At 46.2% G+C, this 17,151-nt stretch overlaps 1 protein-coding gene across 9 annotated transcripts in view; it reads left to right on the top strand.

Moving 5' to 3' along the window:
- MTMR1 (myotubularin related protein 1) overlaps window positions 1–17,151 on the top strand; it is an 87,441-nt gene that overhangs the window by 51,638 nt on the left and 18,652 nt on the right. For all 9 annotated transcript variants that reach the window (XM_056541093.1, XM_056541091.1, XM_056541090.1 and 6 more), the window contains 3 exons: window positions 287–379; window positions 12,883–12,996; window positions 13,635–13,811. In XM_056541093.1, coding sequence (XP_056397068.1) covers window positions 287–379; window positions 12,883–12,996; window positions 13,635–13,811 — 384 coding nt within the window. The remainder of the gene's footprint in view (window positions 1–286; window positions 380–12,882; window positions 12,997–13,634; window positions 13,812–17,151) is intronic.

Below are 17,151 nucleotides of genomic sequence, written 5' to 3'. Positions count from 1 at the left end.
CTATTTTTTGCTAATAAAATCTAAAGTCCAGAAGTATCCAAACTAGTAAACTTGTATGATATTTATCCTGCATTGTAAGCTCCATAAACAGTAAACCGAAAGGTGTCTTTAAAAGTACATTTGAGCCTACAAAAACAACAAGCCTTTATATGACTCTGTAAACATTTATAGGATTGTGTTTGCTCTGGGAATTTGTAGAATAGTGTTCTTAAAACCTGTGCCTGCAGATTCTGTTGTCTCATGACATTTAGAAAGGTGAAAACATAAATTGGTTTCTTTTTTTCAGAGAGTGGGCCATGGTGAGGACAATCATGCTGATGCAGACCGATCCCCAATTTTTCTTCAATTCATTGACTGTGTTTGGCAAATGACAAATCAGGTAAAATGTTTTCTTATAGCTATTGCCTTGTCCATTTCTATAAGTCAGATAGATGTGTTAAGCAGTTTTATCTACATTTTTCGGTCGGGGGACACAGAGACCGTGGGTATATCTTGCTGACACTAGGCATACAAAAAGAAAGTTGGCCCCTCCTGGCAGGATATACCCCACCTATTAACCATGAGCTAATCAGTTTTAGCTTAGTGTCAGTAGGAAGCAGACACAGGTCTGGAGTTCTCCAGACCTGGTCTTCTTTTTTTGTTTTCTAGCTAGGGACTGTATTAGCTTTTTTTCTTCCTTTTCTTTTCTCTTTTTAAGGTGGGGGTTCAGGAGCATGGTCCTACCTGTTCCCCCATATGCAGCTAAGAGGCACGGGGCATAGAGTATGCACCGTTAACCCCTTCCTGCCAGCAGCCAGTGCTTGGGGTTGCACGTTGAGTCCTGACGTGATGCAAGTGACAATAGTTGGCTGAAGAAATCTTAGGTGAGTATTGGCAGGTTAAGGTGAGTATGTCCCCCCCCCCCCCCCCCCCCCCCTTTCCCTTCTTTCCTTTTTTTCCCCTGCCGTTTTGCCTGGAGGACTTCCCTATCTTTTATTAAGTTCTGGGGCAGGGGTACTGGCCCTCTCAGTCTCTGGGATGGTTGGGGTTGCGGGGTAGCTCTTACACCCCTTTCCCCCCCACTTACTTCCATCTGGCGCTTCCTAGGCCGGGGGACAGTTTTGCAGCAGCCTGGTTCCCCACACATGTGCTCTGGCATGCCGACCACGTCACCTGTCTGCTGGGCTGCGGTTGCGCAACCGGTCTTCTACGTAAGTTTTTGCCCGCTGCTGGCGCGTGGTGGGGAGAGCATTGTTTAAGTCGGCAGTTGCGAACGGCTCCTGAATTTAGCTCTGCCCACTCCCCGTACTCCGGCGCTGGGTGGGAAAACATTGAGGCTGCGGTCTGCTGCGGAGATTGGTTCCGCCCACTCCTCGTTTCCCGGGCGTGCTGGCGGGGCTCCCGCCTACCTCTCCCCACCGGCCAATGAGTTTTTGCATGTTCACCAGGGGTCACTGATTAGCCTATCAGCACGGTGCATGCACTTCTGGGGGGTCATCTTCTGAGTACCTCCTACAATGGGGCACTGTACAGGTCCCTGAGTCCACCCTCCTTCCTGGCCAGTGCAGCTTGTGCCGCCCCTTCTCCTCTTCTGGCTCAGTGTGTAAGTTCTCCTTAGCTGCTGCTCCAGCCACAGGACACAGGACCATGCTTCCTGCTTTTCCAGCTCCAGCCACAGGACAGATGCAGCTTGCTTCTTCAGCTCTGGCCTTGGGACACAGGACCTGGGAGAGATTGCTCCATTTTCTTGGCTGTCTACTCTTACTAGCACCTATGTCCGACCCTAGACCCGAACCTCCCCCCAGACAGGCGGCCGCAGTCCTGGTCACTTATTACTCTTGTGTGGGCTGCAAAACCAAATTGCCCAGTGGTTCGACTGAGTCTACCTGTTCTGCCTGTTCTACCTTGCGCACCATTCCTCGTGTGCCCCCCTCTCCAGACGCAAACCACCCCCCCATGGTTTCTGCCATGGAGCGGTCTTGTCTGCAAACGCTTTCCATGGGATCTCGCTCAGTATCTCCTGACGCCCACTTCCAGTGCTCTCACAAGCGCCCTAAAGTGCTTTCGTCTGGCTCTTCTACAGAGTCTCATTCTTGGGAGGGGCCCTCTTCCCGTAGATCACGCTCCTCTTCTCCAACTCACTGGCAGAACCCCACGCTCTAGAGGCCTCTCCCCCGGTGTCCATCCCAGGTCTCCGACCCACCTTTCCAGGTCCACTTCACCTCAGTCTAAGGCCACCTCCGCACACTCCTGTTCTCAAGGGGAAGTAGCAGATGAGGTGTCGGATTCCACCTCGGATCAAGAGGATCATTCTTTCGTGTCTGCTATGGTGGACAGCCTGGTGTCAACCATTAGGGACACCTTTAATCTACAGGACCCAGGAACTTTGGATCCTGATCCGGAAGTCTCCTTTGGCCACTCGCGTCGTTCCCCTAAGGCTTTCAGTTCTCACATGAAATTTGACGCCTTTTTGGACGTGGCTTGGAAGCATCCGGACAAGCGATTTCAGGGGAACAAGAAGATTCAAGCCCAGTTTCCTTTCTCTAAGGATCTGGTTTTCAAGTGGACAACACCGCCTGCCGTGGATTCTCCGGTTTTCAGTCTATTGAAATCTACTACTCTGCCTCTAGTGGAGCGTCCTCAAAGGATCAGGCGGATAGGGAGATCGAGAACCTGGCTAAGTTTGCCTTTAAAGCGGCAGGCTTGTCCCTGCTTCCCACTTTTGCTTCTGCCTGGGTGTCCAAGGCCGTTTCTGTTTGGGCTTCTCAGCTTCGCCAAGGCATCTTGTCAGGTGCCCCTCCTGAGGACTTTGCATGTCAACTCTCTCAGGCTAGGGACTACCTCTGTTCAGCAGCTCTGGAGTTCGTCCGCTGTACGGCTTTTGCCTCTGGTAACTTGGTGGCGATTCGTCGCTCCATGTGGCTAAAGGCGTGGGATGCGGATACCGCTTCGAAGAAATCTCTCGCAGAGTATCACCTAGACAAGATCATATCTGAAGCAACTGGGGGTAAAAGTTCTCTACTGCCGCAGAACAAAACTCGCCACTCTGATCTTCGCCGGAAGTCGTCTTCCTTTCAGCCCTTTACCTTGGGTCGTTCTTCCAAACAGGCGACCTTGCAATCGCACAAGGCTCCCTCCTTTAAGGCGCGTCCTTCCTAGAAGTCAGCCAACCGTTCTGGCAGTTTCACGGCCAAGCCCGGTAACTGTAAGCCTCCCTTCTTGGGTGGGAAGTCGTCTTTCTCTTTTCTGGTACGTGTGGCTAGTGCAGGTTCAGTACTCCTGGATCCGGGATGTCTTATCCGATGGTTACCAGATAGTATGTTTTTTTTCCCAGAGATCGCTTCTCCGTTCCTGCCCTGCTCATTCCCCTTCTTTGGCGGCAGCTTTTCTGGTCGCTTTGCGTACCCTCCTTGCTCAGGGAGGGATTGTCCCCGTTCCTCCCGGGAAGTGTTTTTCGGGGTTCTACTCCAATCTTTTTGTTGTCCCCAAGAAAGGGGGCTCTGCCCGCCCTATTCTGGACCTAAAACTGCTCAACCGCCAATTGCTCCCGCAACATTTCTGCATGTGGTCCCTCCGTTCGGTGGTCGCAGCCATGGATCAGGGGGAGTTTCCTCCCTGGATATCCGGGGCGCTTATCTGCACATCCCCATTTTTCCGGCCCATCAGCGGTTTCTCTGGAAATGGCCCGCAGGGACGACAAAGCAGTTTGTGGCTCTTCCTTTGGGCCTGGCCACAGCTCCCAGGGTTTTTACTAAGGTCATGGCGGCAGTGATTGCCATCCTCCGAGCCCAGGGATTTTGGTCTATCCTTACCTGAACGATCTTTTGATCAAAGCTCCGTCCTTGTCCCAAAACTTTGAGAGCCTTCATCTCACGGTGCAGACCCTGTCCACCTTCGGCTCAACCGGGGGATCAACCGGGAGAAGTCCAACATTTCTCCCACTCAGTTTCTTATCTTCATGGGTCTCCGTTTCGTCACAGCGTCTGCTCGGGTTCGTCTTCCGCTGAACAAGCGGCGCTCACTATCGGAGGGTGTCCGTCCCCCTTCTGTGGTGGCTTCACTCTCCCCTCCTTCTCCAGAGGCGGTCTTTTCTACCTCTCCACTGGCAGGTCGTCACGACCAATGTGAGTCTCCTGGGCTGGGGAAGTGTGTTTCTGGACTGGATGGTCCAGGGTCACTGGTCTTCCCTGGAGGCTCGCCTCCCCATCAATCTTATGGAGATCCATGCCATTTTTCTTTGTCTCCTTCATTGGGAACTGCTCCTTCAGGGTCTCTAACAGGGGGTGTCCAGAGATTAGAGTCACAGACATCAGACACTGCCCCTGGTGGACCTCACAATTACATTTTTTCAAATGACTAACATTTTGTAACAAATGTTTAGAGGTCCTGAGACCTGTTGTTATTGTAAGTTTTAAGTCTTTAATGACGCAGGACGTATATTTACGTCCTGCGCTGGCTCCCGCGATATATCACGGGGTCATGCGGTAACCCCGCGTCATATCGGGTCGGTCCCGGTGGCTATCAATGGCCAGGACCCACGGCTAATACTGGACGGACACAAGGAGGGTCCCTACCTGCCGCCCAGTTGTATGATCGTTGATTCACTGCTCCGTGCCTGAGATCCAGGCAGGAGCAGTGGAGCGCCGATAGCACTGATCAATCCAATGCTATGGCATAGCATTGATCAGGGCCTGCAATCAATGTACTGCATGTTATAGTCCTCTATGGGGGCTATAACATTGCAAAAAATAAGTGTAAAAAAATAGTTAATAAATATGATTTAACGCCTTCCTTAATAAAAGTTTGAATCACCCCCCTTTTCCCATAAAAAAAAAAACTGTAAATAAAAAACATATGTAAACATCTGGTATCGCCACATGCGTAAATGTCCGAACTATAAAAATATATTATTTAAACCGCTCGGTCAAGTCCAAAATAGCGTATTTTTGTCACTTTTTATACCATGAAAAAAATGAATAAAAAGGGATAAAGTCAGATCAAAACCAAGATGATACCAATAAAAACTTCAGATCATAGTGCAAAAAAATTAGCCCTCATACCGACCCGTAAGTGGAAAAATAAAAAAGTTTTATAGCTGTCAGAAGAAGACATTTTTAAATATATAAATTTTCGTTCATGTAGCTATGATTTTTCCAGAAGTATGACAAAATCAAACCTATATAAATAAAAATGCACTGCGTAGAAACAGAAGCCCCAAAAGTTACAAAATGGCGGGTTTTTTTTCAATTTTGTCGCACAATTATAATTTTTTTGATTTCGCTGTAGATTTTTGGGTAATATGATCGATGTCATTACAAAGTAGAATTGGTGGAACAAAAAAAAAGCCATCCTATGAGTCTGTAGGTGCAAAATTGAAAGAGTTATGATTTTTAAAAGGTTATGAGGAAAAAACGAAATAGCAAAAATGGAAAAACCTGTGGTCCTTAATGGTTTAAGCCAGTGAAGTGCTTCACTCCCCGACTGTCAATCCAATCTGACTACACTGCTCAAAATAATAAAGGGAACATTTAAACAACACAATGTAACTCCAAGTCAATCACACTTCTGTGAAATCACACTGTCCACTCAGGAAGCAACACTGATTGACAATCAATTTCACCTGCTGTTGTGCAAATGGAACAGACAACAGGTGGAAATTATAGGCAATTAGCAAGACACCCCCCCAATAAAGGAGTGGTTCTGCAGGTGATGACCACAGACCACTTCTCCGTTCCTATGCTTCCTGGGCTGATGTTTTGGTCATTTTTGAATGCTTGCTGTGCTTTCACTGTAGTGGTAGCATGAGACGGAGTCTACAACCCATACAAGTGGCTCAGGTAGTGCAGCTCATCCAGGATGGCACATCAATGCAAGCTGTGGCAGGAAGGTTTTCTGTGTCTGTCAGCATAGTGTCCAGAGCATGGAGGAACTAGCAGGAGACAGGCCAATACATCAGGAGATGTGGAGGAGGCCATAGGAGGGCAACAACCCAGCAGCAGGATCGCTACCTCTGCCTTTGTGCAAGGAGGAGCACTGCCAGAGCCCTGCAAAATGACCTCCAGCAGGCCACAATTGTGTCACTCAAACGGTCAGAAACAGACTCCATGAAGGTGGTATGAGGACCCTACGTCCACAGGTGGGAGTTGTGCGTACAGCCCAAAACCGTGCATGTGACAGAGTCTGGAGACCCCATGTAGAACTTTCTGCTGCCTGTAACATCCTCCAGCATGACAGATTTGGCGGTGGGTCAGTAATGGTGTGGGGTGGCATTTCTTTGGGGGGCCGCATAGCCCTCCATGTGCTTGCCAGAGGTAGCTTGACTGCCATTAGGTACCGAGATGAGATCCTTAGACCCCTTGTGAGATCATATGCTGGTGCGGTTGGCCCTGGGTTCCTCCTAATGGAAGACTATGCTAGACCTCATGTGGCTGGAGTGTGTTAGCAGTTCCTGTAAGAGGAAGGCATTGATGCTATGGACTGGCCCGTCCGTTCCCCAGACCTGTATCCGATTGAGCACATTTGGGACATCATGTCTCCCTCCATCACAGACTGTCCAGGAGTTGAAAGATACTTTAATCCAGGTCTGGGAGGACATCCCTCAGGAGAACATCCGTCACCTCATCAGGAGCATGCCCAGGCGTTGTAGGGAGGTCATACGGGCACATGAAGGTCACACACACTACTGAGCCTCATTTTGACTTGTTTTAAGGACATTACATCAAAGTTGGATCAGCCTTTAGTGTGGTTTTCCACTCCATTTTGAGTGTGACTCCATATCCAGACCTCCATGGGTTGATAAATTTGATTTCCATTGATCATTTTTGTGTGATTTTGTTGTCAGCACATTCAACTATGTAAAGACGAAAGTATTTAATACCCTTAGTTCATTCATTCAGATCTAGGATGTGTTATCTTAGTGTTCCCTGTCTTTTTTGAGCAGTGTATTTCACTGCATTAGACCATGGAGCCTCATGAAATGAAAAAGTCTGAATGGACGGCCGGCCGGGGATTGAGAAGCACTGCTGCCCACTTCACCAACTTATAACCCATGATCACAGCGGGACTGAAACTGTGTGATATAAACGTTTGACATGTCTGAACGACATGTGTTTTCTTTTGTTTTTTAGTTGATTTATAATGCAAGTCAGTAAGAAGGGGATTCTGTGGATAGCATATGCATTTTTCTGCATTATCAAAGTTGTCCATGTCCCGTATCAATTTAGACAAAATTACAGAGTGTTTGGCTGGTCTATTGTGCGCCTAATTTATCAAATTGCGCACGGCTCTTGATAAATTTTGTGCACAGACTGCATGATCTATGCTTTAGTCTATATTTAAACCTGCTTCAACAAGGTCTGACATTTCGGCGTACTTTCAGCCGATGCAACTTGTCGCTGAAAAGTCGCTTTTGATAAATTCAGCACCAATGCATTTTCCAATGCATTTCTGTCTAAAATAGACTTGCATGCATAACGTTCTAAAAATCCTCTAGAGCAAAAATCGCAGAAAAGTCGCACATTTTTAGACTGCGACTTTCTGTGCGACAAATTTAGACAGGAAAAACCAGTCTAAATCCTTTGATAAATATCCCCATAGTGTGCTGCACTTTTGAGTCTTGCAAGACAAACTGGGTATTATACTGAATGGGCCTGCTGCCAGTAAACCATGGTTACATGGTATATTTTTTGATTGGTTGCTGATGTATACTACCAGCTGACTGGGTAACATGTAGATGATTACTTCATGAATTTAACTAGGCATAATATAAATAGCTCTAACACTTGGACCCAATTTAGGCTAGTTTCACATGGATTTATTATAAGATTACATGAAGTGAGTGAGGCCGCATACAGGTGAAACAGCAGTTTTGTTTATCGCTACACAATGTTGCAGGTAAGCTTAAGTTTAAGGGGGCTTTTCTTTATTATGTATTATTATACATATTTTAGATACATTTATTATATGTGACTTTTTAGAAAGTTAAACAATTTTGTTCAGCTTGTTTATTACACTGTACCTAGAAGCCCAGCCCACATGACAAAAAAGGGCAGAAAAAAATTACAGAAAAATAAAAATGTCACTCACCTTAATTTTTGGTGCACAAGTAGGTTTCCAACCCGTCTTGACAACTTGGCAATCAAATGGATGAGATGTGAATAATATTTTATTAAGCAATCTGGCGTTTTGTCAGAGATCTGTGAGGTTAACATATATGAAAATTAATAAGTATGCCCAAAACAAGGAAAAAATTACCGCAAGTAAATGGAACCAAATACATGTACAAAGTCTCCCATATGATTTTATAGAAAAAAGGTAAGTATATACTTATATTTCCAGGATTACAGAAATCCTGATTCTAAAATCATTGGTATGAGACTAAATATCCTATTCCAGTTTATTATTAGAAGTATATTGTTAATGCATCAGGTAATATGTTGTCTGAGACACAAGGCATATGGAAAACATGTAAAAAATATACTTCGGTAGAGTATAAGGATGACATACAATCAAATGTATACTGGTGGGATATAGGTATGTAACAAAACAATATGCTGGTAGCAATGAGAACATAGAAAATAGGAAAACAAATAACAGGTGGGTCACTAGAGCAAGCAACAACAGGCGGGTCACTAGAGCAAGCAACAACAGGCGGGTCACTAGAGCAAGCAACAACAGGCGGGTCACTAGAGCAAGCAACAACAGGCGGGTCGCTAGAGCAAGCAACAACAGGCGGGTCGCTAGAGCAAGCAACAACAGGCGGGTCGCTAGAGCAAGCAACAACAGGCGGGTCGCTAGAGCAAGCAACAACAGGCGGGTCGCTAGAGCAAGCAACAACAGGCGGGTCGCTAGAGCAAGCAACAACAGGCGGGTCGCTAGAGCAAGCAACAACAGGCGGGTCGCTAGAGCAAGCAACAACAGGCGGGTCGCTAGAGCAAGCAACAACAGGCGGGTCGCTAGAGCAAGCAACAACAGGCGGGTCGCTAGAGCAAGCAACAACAGGCGGGTCGCTAGAGCAAGCAACAACAGGCGGGTCGCTAGAGCAAGCAACAACAGGCTGGGTCACTAGAGAAAGCAACAACAGGTGATTCGCTAGAGCAAGCAACAACAGGTGATTCGCTAGAGCAAGCAACAACAGGCGGGTCACTAGAGCAAGCAACAACAGGCGGGTCACTAGAGCAATAAACAATAGGTGGGTCATTAGAGCAAGCAACAACAGGTGGGTCACTAGAGCAAGCAACAACAGGTACCCACCCGCTAAATAGAAATAGCAGATGGCCACTGTCAAGAAGACGTATACTTACAGATTGCTGCAGAGGTATGAAGCTTAGAGATTCGCTAGTTGCCGGGACACACAATGCAGACCACACCTCACACCTCTCTAACTCTTCTCATTTTCCTTTCTTTTACTCTTTTCTATCCTCCTTCTATCCTCATCTCCTATCTTGTATTCTTTCTGTTATATTACTGTCAGTATGTCCCCTGCCTAATGCCCGCGGCATACTGGAAGTGGGACTCCCACACTTCCAGCCGAGTGCCTCAAAAGATGGAACTCTCTACTATAGCTGCACACTATTCAGCGATCACAGATCACACTACCCAGCACCATACTCCTGACAACTAGCGAATCTCTAAGCTTCCTACCTCTGCAGCAATCTGTAAGTATACATCTTGACAGTGGCCATCTGCTATTTCTATTTAGTGTCCCGCCTGTTGCTTGCTCTAGTGACCCGCCTGTTGTTGCTTGCTCTAGTGACCCGCCTGTTGTTGCTTGCTCTAGCGACCCACCTGTTGTTGCTTGCTCTAGCGACCCGCCTGTTGTTGCTTGCTCTAGCGACCCGCCTGTTGCTTGCTCTAGCGACCCGCCTGTTGCTTGCTCTAGCGAATCGCCTGTTGTTGCTTGCTCTAGTGACCCGCCTGTTGTTGCTTGCTCTAGCGACCCACCTGTTGTTGCTTGCTCTAGCGACCCGCCTGTTGTTGCTTGCTCTAGCGACCCGCCTGTTGCTTGCTCTAGCGAATCGCCTGTTGCTTGCTCTAGCGAATCGCCTGTTGTTGCTTGCTCTAGCGACCCGCCTGTTGTTGCTTGCTCTAGCGACCCGCCTGTTGCTTGCTCTAGCGAATCGCCTGTTGTTGCTTGCTCTAGCGAATCGCCTGTTGTTGCTTGCTCTAGCGAATCACCTGTTGTTGCTTGCTCTAGCGAATCACCTGTTGTTGCTTACTCTAGTGACCCGCCTGTTGTTGCTTGTTCTAGTGACCCGCCTGTTGTTGCTTGCTCTAGCGACCCGCCTGTTGTTGCTTGCTCTAGCGAATCACCTGTTGTTACTTGCTCTAGTGACCCGCCTGTTGATTGCTTGCTCTAGTGACCCGCCTGTTGTTGCTTGCTCTAGTGAAATGTTCTATATGAAATGTATATATATTTTATATGCATATTGCTATTTCTCTCTGAACCAACGGTAATTGGTAATATTAATATGTTCACTCATTATAAGTTTCCTTATATTACTTACTAATATGTGGTGACATCTATTGGCCATCCAGGGAATTGTATTTTAATTAACTATTTGGGTTTCCCAGTCTGGGTCCTCTGTGTGCGCGCGCATCGCGATCCCGGGCGGAAGTTCGGATCCCTATGTGTCACGTTTGGGCGGAAACTGTCATAGTCACATGACGGTGGACACCCTGTGATGCGGTGGGTTCCGGATTCCGCTTCCGGGACGCGATCCGTGCGCCGGCAATGGAGGCATATATAAGGAGCAAAGGGGTGAGATGACAGCACCTCCTGACGAAGTGGGGAGACCCACGAAACGACGTCCGTTGAGGGTGCTCTATGTCCCTGGATGGCCTGTGGGAACATGCCTACTACAGGTAGTGTTTAATGGATATATATTTTTTTTTTTGATTGATTTTGTGTTGATCTTGTATTGATGTATACACTACCGTACTGATATGTAAGAGGGATATAATATTTTATGCAGTGTTTCTTTTATTTACCACCTTGATAATCAGGACCAGGGCACTAGTGCTATTCTGGGGTATATGTTTTTTAGGGGTGGGGTTGTCTGTCCTTTCGTTTGTAATTGTTTACCTAATAAAGTTTATACTATTTTTTGCATGAATCTTGTGATTATTTTATGTAGACAATTGTAGGAGTATTACCATAGGTGGTTTTTGTTGCCATTTCTATTGGTGTCACATTTCAGAGGAAGAGTGTAGGTTATATTGCTCTAGTGACCCGCCTGTTGTTGCTTGCTCTAGTGACCCGCCTGTTGTTGCTTGCTCTAGTGACCCGCCTGTTGTTGCTTGCTCTAGCGACCCGCCTGTTGTTGCTTGCTCTAGCGACCCGCCTGTTGTTGCTTGCTCTAGCGACCCGCCTGTTGTTGCTTGCTCTAGCGACCCGCCTGTTGTTACTTGCTCTAGCGACCCGCCTGTTGTTGCTTGCTCTAGCGACCCGCCTGTTGTTGCTTGCTCTAGCGAATCGCCTGTTGTTGCTTGCTCTAGCGAATCGCCTGTTGTTGCTTGCTCTAGCGAATCGCCTGTTGTTGCTTGCTCTAGCGAATCGCCTGTTGTTGCTTGCTCTAGTGACCCGCCTGTTGTTGCTTGCTCTAGTGACCCGCCTGTTGTTGCTTGCTCTAGCGACCCGCCTGTTGTTGCTTGCTCTAGCGACCCGCCTGTTGTTGCTTGCTCTAGCGACCCGCCTGTTGTTGCTTGCTCTAGCGACCCGCCTGTTGTTGCTTGCTCTAGCGACCCGCCTGTTGTTGCTTGCTCTAGCGACCCGCCTGTTGTTGCTTGCTCTAGCGAATCGCCTGTTGTTGCTTGCTCTAGCGAATCGCCTGTTGTTGCTTGCTCTAGCGAATCGCCTGTTGTTGCTTGCTCTAGTGACCCGCCTGTTGTTGCTTGCTCTAGTGACCCACCTGTTGTTGCTTGCTCTAGTGACCCGCCTGTTGTTGCTTGCTCTAGTGACCCGCCTGTTGTTGCTTGATATATTTTATTTAATGTTCAGTTAGATACTGGTTTACTACACAGTTCCATCTGTATTGCATCAATTTACATGGTGGCTGGACTCTCCTCCTGATCATGTGTCTGTGAATTGCCAGAACTCCTGAATATTTATAGGAGCTCTGGGTGAATATACTTTATTTTTGTTTTCCTATTTTCTATGTTCTGATTGCTACCAGCATATTGTTTTGTTACATACCTATATCCCACCAGTATACATTTGATTGTATATTATCCCTATACTCTACCGAAGTATATTTTTTACATGTTTTCCATATGCCTTGTGTCTCAGACAACATATTACCTCATGCATTAACAATATACTTCTAATAATATACTGGAATAGGATATTTAGTCTCATACCAATGATTTTAGAATCAGGATTCCTGTAATACCGGAAAGATATGTATATACTTACCTATTTTCTTTAAAATCATATGGGAGACTTTACATGTATTTGGTACCATTTACTTGCGATCATTTTTTTCTTTTTTTGTCATACTCCTTATTTTTAATATATGTTAACCTCACAAATCTCTGAGGAAGGTCCGACATCAGGACCGAAACGTCAGCTTTTGTATATAAGATTGCTAAATAAAATATAATTTACATATCATCCATTTGAGTGCCAAGTTCTCTTTTACAAAAAAAAAATTACACACATTTTATTATAAATGCAACAACTAAATAAAAGTTTGCAGAATTAAAATTAGGGAAAGCGCAAGCCCAAACACTGCTCAAAAAGTAGCAAATGCTAAATTCCTCACTTAGTATATTGCTTGATTGGTTTAAGTGTTTTTGTGGTATACAAATTGTTCTGACTGTGTTAGTTATTAGGAAAATTTTGCATGTTTTTGGTATCGAATGGAGTCTGAATATTTTAGTAACACTATGAATTGGTGGCTTTAGTTTCCTGCAGCCTTTGAATTCAATGAGCTTTTCCTCATCACCATCCTGGACCATCTCTACAGCTGTTTGTTCGGCACGTTCTTGCACAATAGTGAGCAGCAGAGAATGAAGGAGGTATGTACTTATGACACACGTAGTCGAAAAGAACACAGACAATATGCTGCACTCATAGTCATCACATTTACTTTATCTCAGCTTACCAAATAGACAGTGCTCTGTTCTCTGAAACTATTGCTAAAGTCAGATAGATGGTAACGTGTCAGGCCGTAATATCACATACAGTCAAGACAGACAAGTAGCAAATGTCTCCTAAGTGTTTAGAAATCAGAAACCATTCATGGTGATGAATATGTAATAATAGTAACTATCTGGAAGGGACAAGTGGTTTTCCACATCACAGGCATGAAGTGATCTGATTTATACTGTAGACCACAGTGTTAACCACATGGTGGCGCTAAAGTATTTATTCAGATTTTCCGGCCCAGGCACACAGTCATTATTATTCCTCACGTCTTTCCTGTTCATAATGTTTCTAGAATATCAGAGGTAAAGCACTGCCTACTGCAGCTTTACAGAGATAGAATCCTTCTGTTACATTCATAAGCAACTTAGTATTCATTGTGATGCTTTCTAGAAAGGAAACATGGCAGTTATTTTCTTGTTCATAATCCCATTTAGTGCATTACTGGCTTTCCTTTATGTATGTGGGAAGTAGTAATGTGTGATTGTTCATTGTGTGTTTTCTCATCTAGGAGGTGCAGACAAAGACAATATCGCTATGGTCATACATTAATAGCCATGTGGATGAGTTTACGAACCCTTTCTATGTGAATTATGAGCACCATGTGCTGTATCCAGTCGCAAGTCTGAGCCACTTGGAACTCTGGGTGAATTATTACATTAGGTGGAATCCGAGAACCAGACCTCAGGTTTGTAACTATATGTCCAGCTTTTTATTGCTCTGTATGCAGACATGTTCCACTAAGCAGCTGCTTACCCTGTCAGGACCAGCCGTATATGACTTGATTCTTTATAAATCCTTGGACAGCTTTGGGTTGTTAAAGACCCCCCTACAGTTTCTTATTTAGTGAGCAGTATAAAACTAACATTACATAGGACAGAACAGTTAGTTTAGTTTTAGTTTAGTACAGTAGCTCTTGTCCTGTATTCTTCATAGTTCATTTAATGTAGAATACCTGTTTATTTTTTATTTATTTTTTTATTCTAGCTAATGAACAATGTGTAATAGCAGTTTTATTAATAAAGCACCAACATTTTAAGTAGTGATGTACAAAAGATTACAGTGTGACATACAGTTACAGTGGAATCATAGGGAGGGAAATCAGTGCTTACAAGCTGGTTACAAATATACTGTATTGTGTTAACCCATTTCCTGTGTATCAAACACAGTTTAGGCTAAGTTCACATCACTGCTGAGCTCCATCCTGTTCAGGGTTTGTTTGGAGCCAAACGGACCTTTTGCATAACTGACACTGCTGGATCCTGACGGATCTTTATATATACTATGGTGCTGGTGCGAGCTAAATGCGTGGGAGCTAAATGAAACCGATAAAAAAGATAAAGGAATTTAGGAAGGAAAATTATTTTAAAAATATTGATCCTGCCAGCTAAGGAGAGAGGGAGTGAGGACAAGGCAGTCAGCCACTCCACAGTGGAGCAGAGAAGCGGGTCCAAGTTCAGGGGCAGATAATCTATCAGGGACCCAGTTACCTCCACTCCTAAATAACTAAGACTGGAAACCACCTGCACCTCTGCCGGAAGAGAGGCTGGGAGGGGCACTACAGAGGAAAGTGCCATTAGGGATGACTTAGTCCAGTTGACCCGCAAGCCCAAAATCAAACAAAACTGGTCAAGTAGATCAATAAGGGACAGGGGCGAACCCTTAGCATCCGCTAACATGGTGTCATCCGCATACATGGAAACCTTCTCTACAATTGACCCCATGGGAATACCACAGATAGCAGGGTCCCTGCGTATGGCTACCACCAAAGGCTCCATTGCCAACACAAAAAGGAAGGGAGATAGCAGGCACCCCTGCCTTGTACCACGGCCCAGAAGAAAGGAAGCAGAAACATCTAATTTAGTGCGAATATGGGCCCTAGGACCATCGTAGAGCAAGCAAACCAAAGCACAAAATCGGGGACCAAACCCAAACATACCTAGAGCCTCCCACAGATAAGGCCACAACACTGAGTCAAAGGCTTTGAAAATATCCAGACAAACCAACAGACCATTAGGAAAACCCTCCCCCACCGAAGCTATGTTAAGTTGCAGACGCTTCAGATTAACATCAGTGGCCCTACCCGGCATAAACCCAGTTTGGTCAGGATGAATGATAGCGTTAATGACCCCATATAGGCGAGTAGCCAAGATCTTAATATCAACATTCAACAGGGAAATAGGTCTATAAGAATCAGGCAACAGCGGGTCCTTTACAGACTACAATCAATGCCTCCCTCATAGTCTGGAAGAACATCGGCCGCAGCTATCGAGTGAAACAATTTAAGGAATATAGGGGCTAGTTGCTCCTCATTCATCCTATACCAATCACTTATCATCCCATCTAAACCGGGGGTCTTCCCATGGGGAAGATCACGTTTGGCCAGTTCAACCTCTTAAACCGTAAAGGGAGCATCTTCTTATGGGACAAGGCCCGTAAGAAGAACAACATTTCCCCTTGACAGAGCAAAGAAGGGGCTGCATACAAAGAGGAGTATAAGTCATGAAAGACCGAGTTGATCAGCTGGGGGTCTACCATTACAGCACCGTCACTGCCCCTAATACAAGGAATAGAGGCAGCCGGGCGACTCGCCCTCACCAAATATGCCAACAGTTTACCATTTTTATCTCCGAATTCAAAGAGGGCAGCCTCCCTTTCCGCTAACTGCATCTGCACCCTATCTTTATTAATGACCAACAGGGACCTCTGCGCCTTGGCCTACGCCCTCTCAGACTCAGCAGAGGGGTTCCTAACATACTCCGCCTCCAGAACACTCGCCTCCTGCAAACAGGCTACCCTCCATCTCTGACCTAAGTTTCCGCTGGCCCGCTACTCCCGCTATAAAGGCAACTCTAATCGTGGCTTTGTAGGCATCCCATTGAACTAAGGGGTCAGGATAAGCGGCATTATGTTCCCAATGATCAGCATGAGCAGCTCCCAGAGCCTCCCATGTAGCCATCCAGGGTGCATGTGCCAGATACGGAATGGGGGATTAGGGCCTAAGTGCAGGACTACCAATACAGAGTGGCCTGAGATCCCCCTAGTGGTGTAGGAAACATCTCTTACCGAAGGAAGGAGGTCTTCGGATGCCAGCACGAGATCAGTGCGAGAGAACAACCTATGGGCCGCCGAGTAAAAGGAAAAGAAAGTAGCAGTGGGGTACTTCCACCTCCAGAGGTCGGTCAGGCCAAACGCCACGTATTAAAGGAGGAGGAGCCAGGGTCAGCAGCAGTCGTGCGGTCAATGCAGCGGATTAGGAGCGATGTTAAAATCCCCTATGAAAAGGACAGGGTCAGAGAGAAAAGGGCAGAAGGGCAGAGCACTAGGACCATACATGCCACATTCACCCAGCAGAAAGACGAACAGGGCACAAACGCATAACACTAAAACAATGCAATCGGGCTTAACAAAAACATCCCCAAAAACACCCTGTCTAACACTTAATGGAACAGAAGAAACTGCTAGTCCCTAACACAGTGCAGACCTAGACCGTAAATACAACTGCTAGGGGCATTAAAAAGCAACCTGAATTGACTAAAACCACAACTACTAAAGTTCCCTCCTGACCCCGACAATAAACTAAAATGGCCGTTAACTAAGGAACTACCCAGGGAGACCTTAGGGAAACTGGAGCCTGTGGAGGCCCTATACAAAAGCTACCTCCCTAACCACTACCCAGAGGAAAACATTCACGTAGAGCAGTCTGTAGGAGGGTAGCCCATTGAAGAGCTTCAGTCAGAGAAGTGAAGAACTTTGTAGAGGCCCCATCCACCACTCTCAGGAGAGCAAGATACAGCATTGAGTAACGGTAACCCTTGGCACGCAGCTTCGCCCAGATCTCTGTAAACTGCACCGGCTGCTTGCAAAGTTCCACAGAGAATCAGGATAAAAGGACACCCTGTTTCCTCGCCCTTGATCCGCACCACCAGGAGAATAGCATCCCAGTCCCTGAAGTGAAGAAGTTTGGCCAGGAAAGGAAGTGGAGGGCCACCTGGAGGAGGCGGCCGAGCCAGAACTCGATGGAGAAA

Source organism: Hyla sarda, chromosome 9, assembly GCF_029499605.1.
Source record: "Hyla sarda isolate aHylSar1 chromosome 9, aHylSar1.hap1, whole genome shotgun sequence".
Taxonomy (NCBI): Eukaryota; Metazoa; Chordata; class Amphibia; order Anura; family Hylidae; genus Hyla; species Hyla sarda.
The sequence above is the reverse complement of the archived record's forward strand: the minus strand, read 5'-3'. Positions and strand labels throughout refer to the sequence as shown.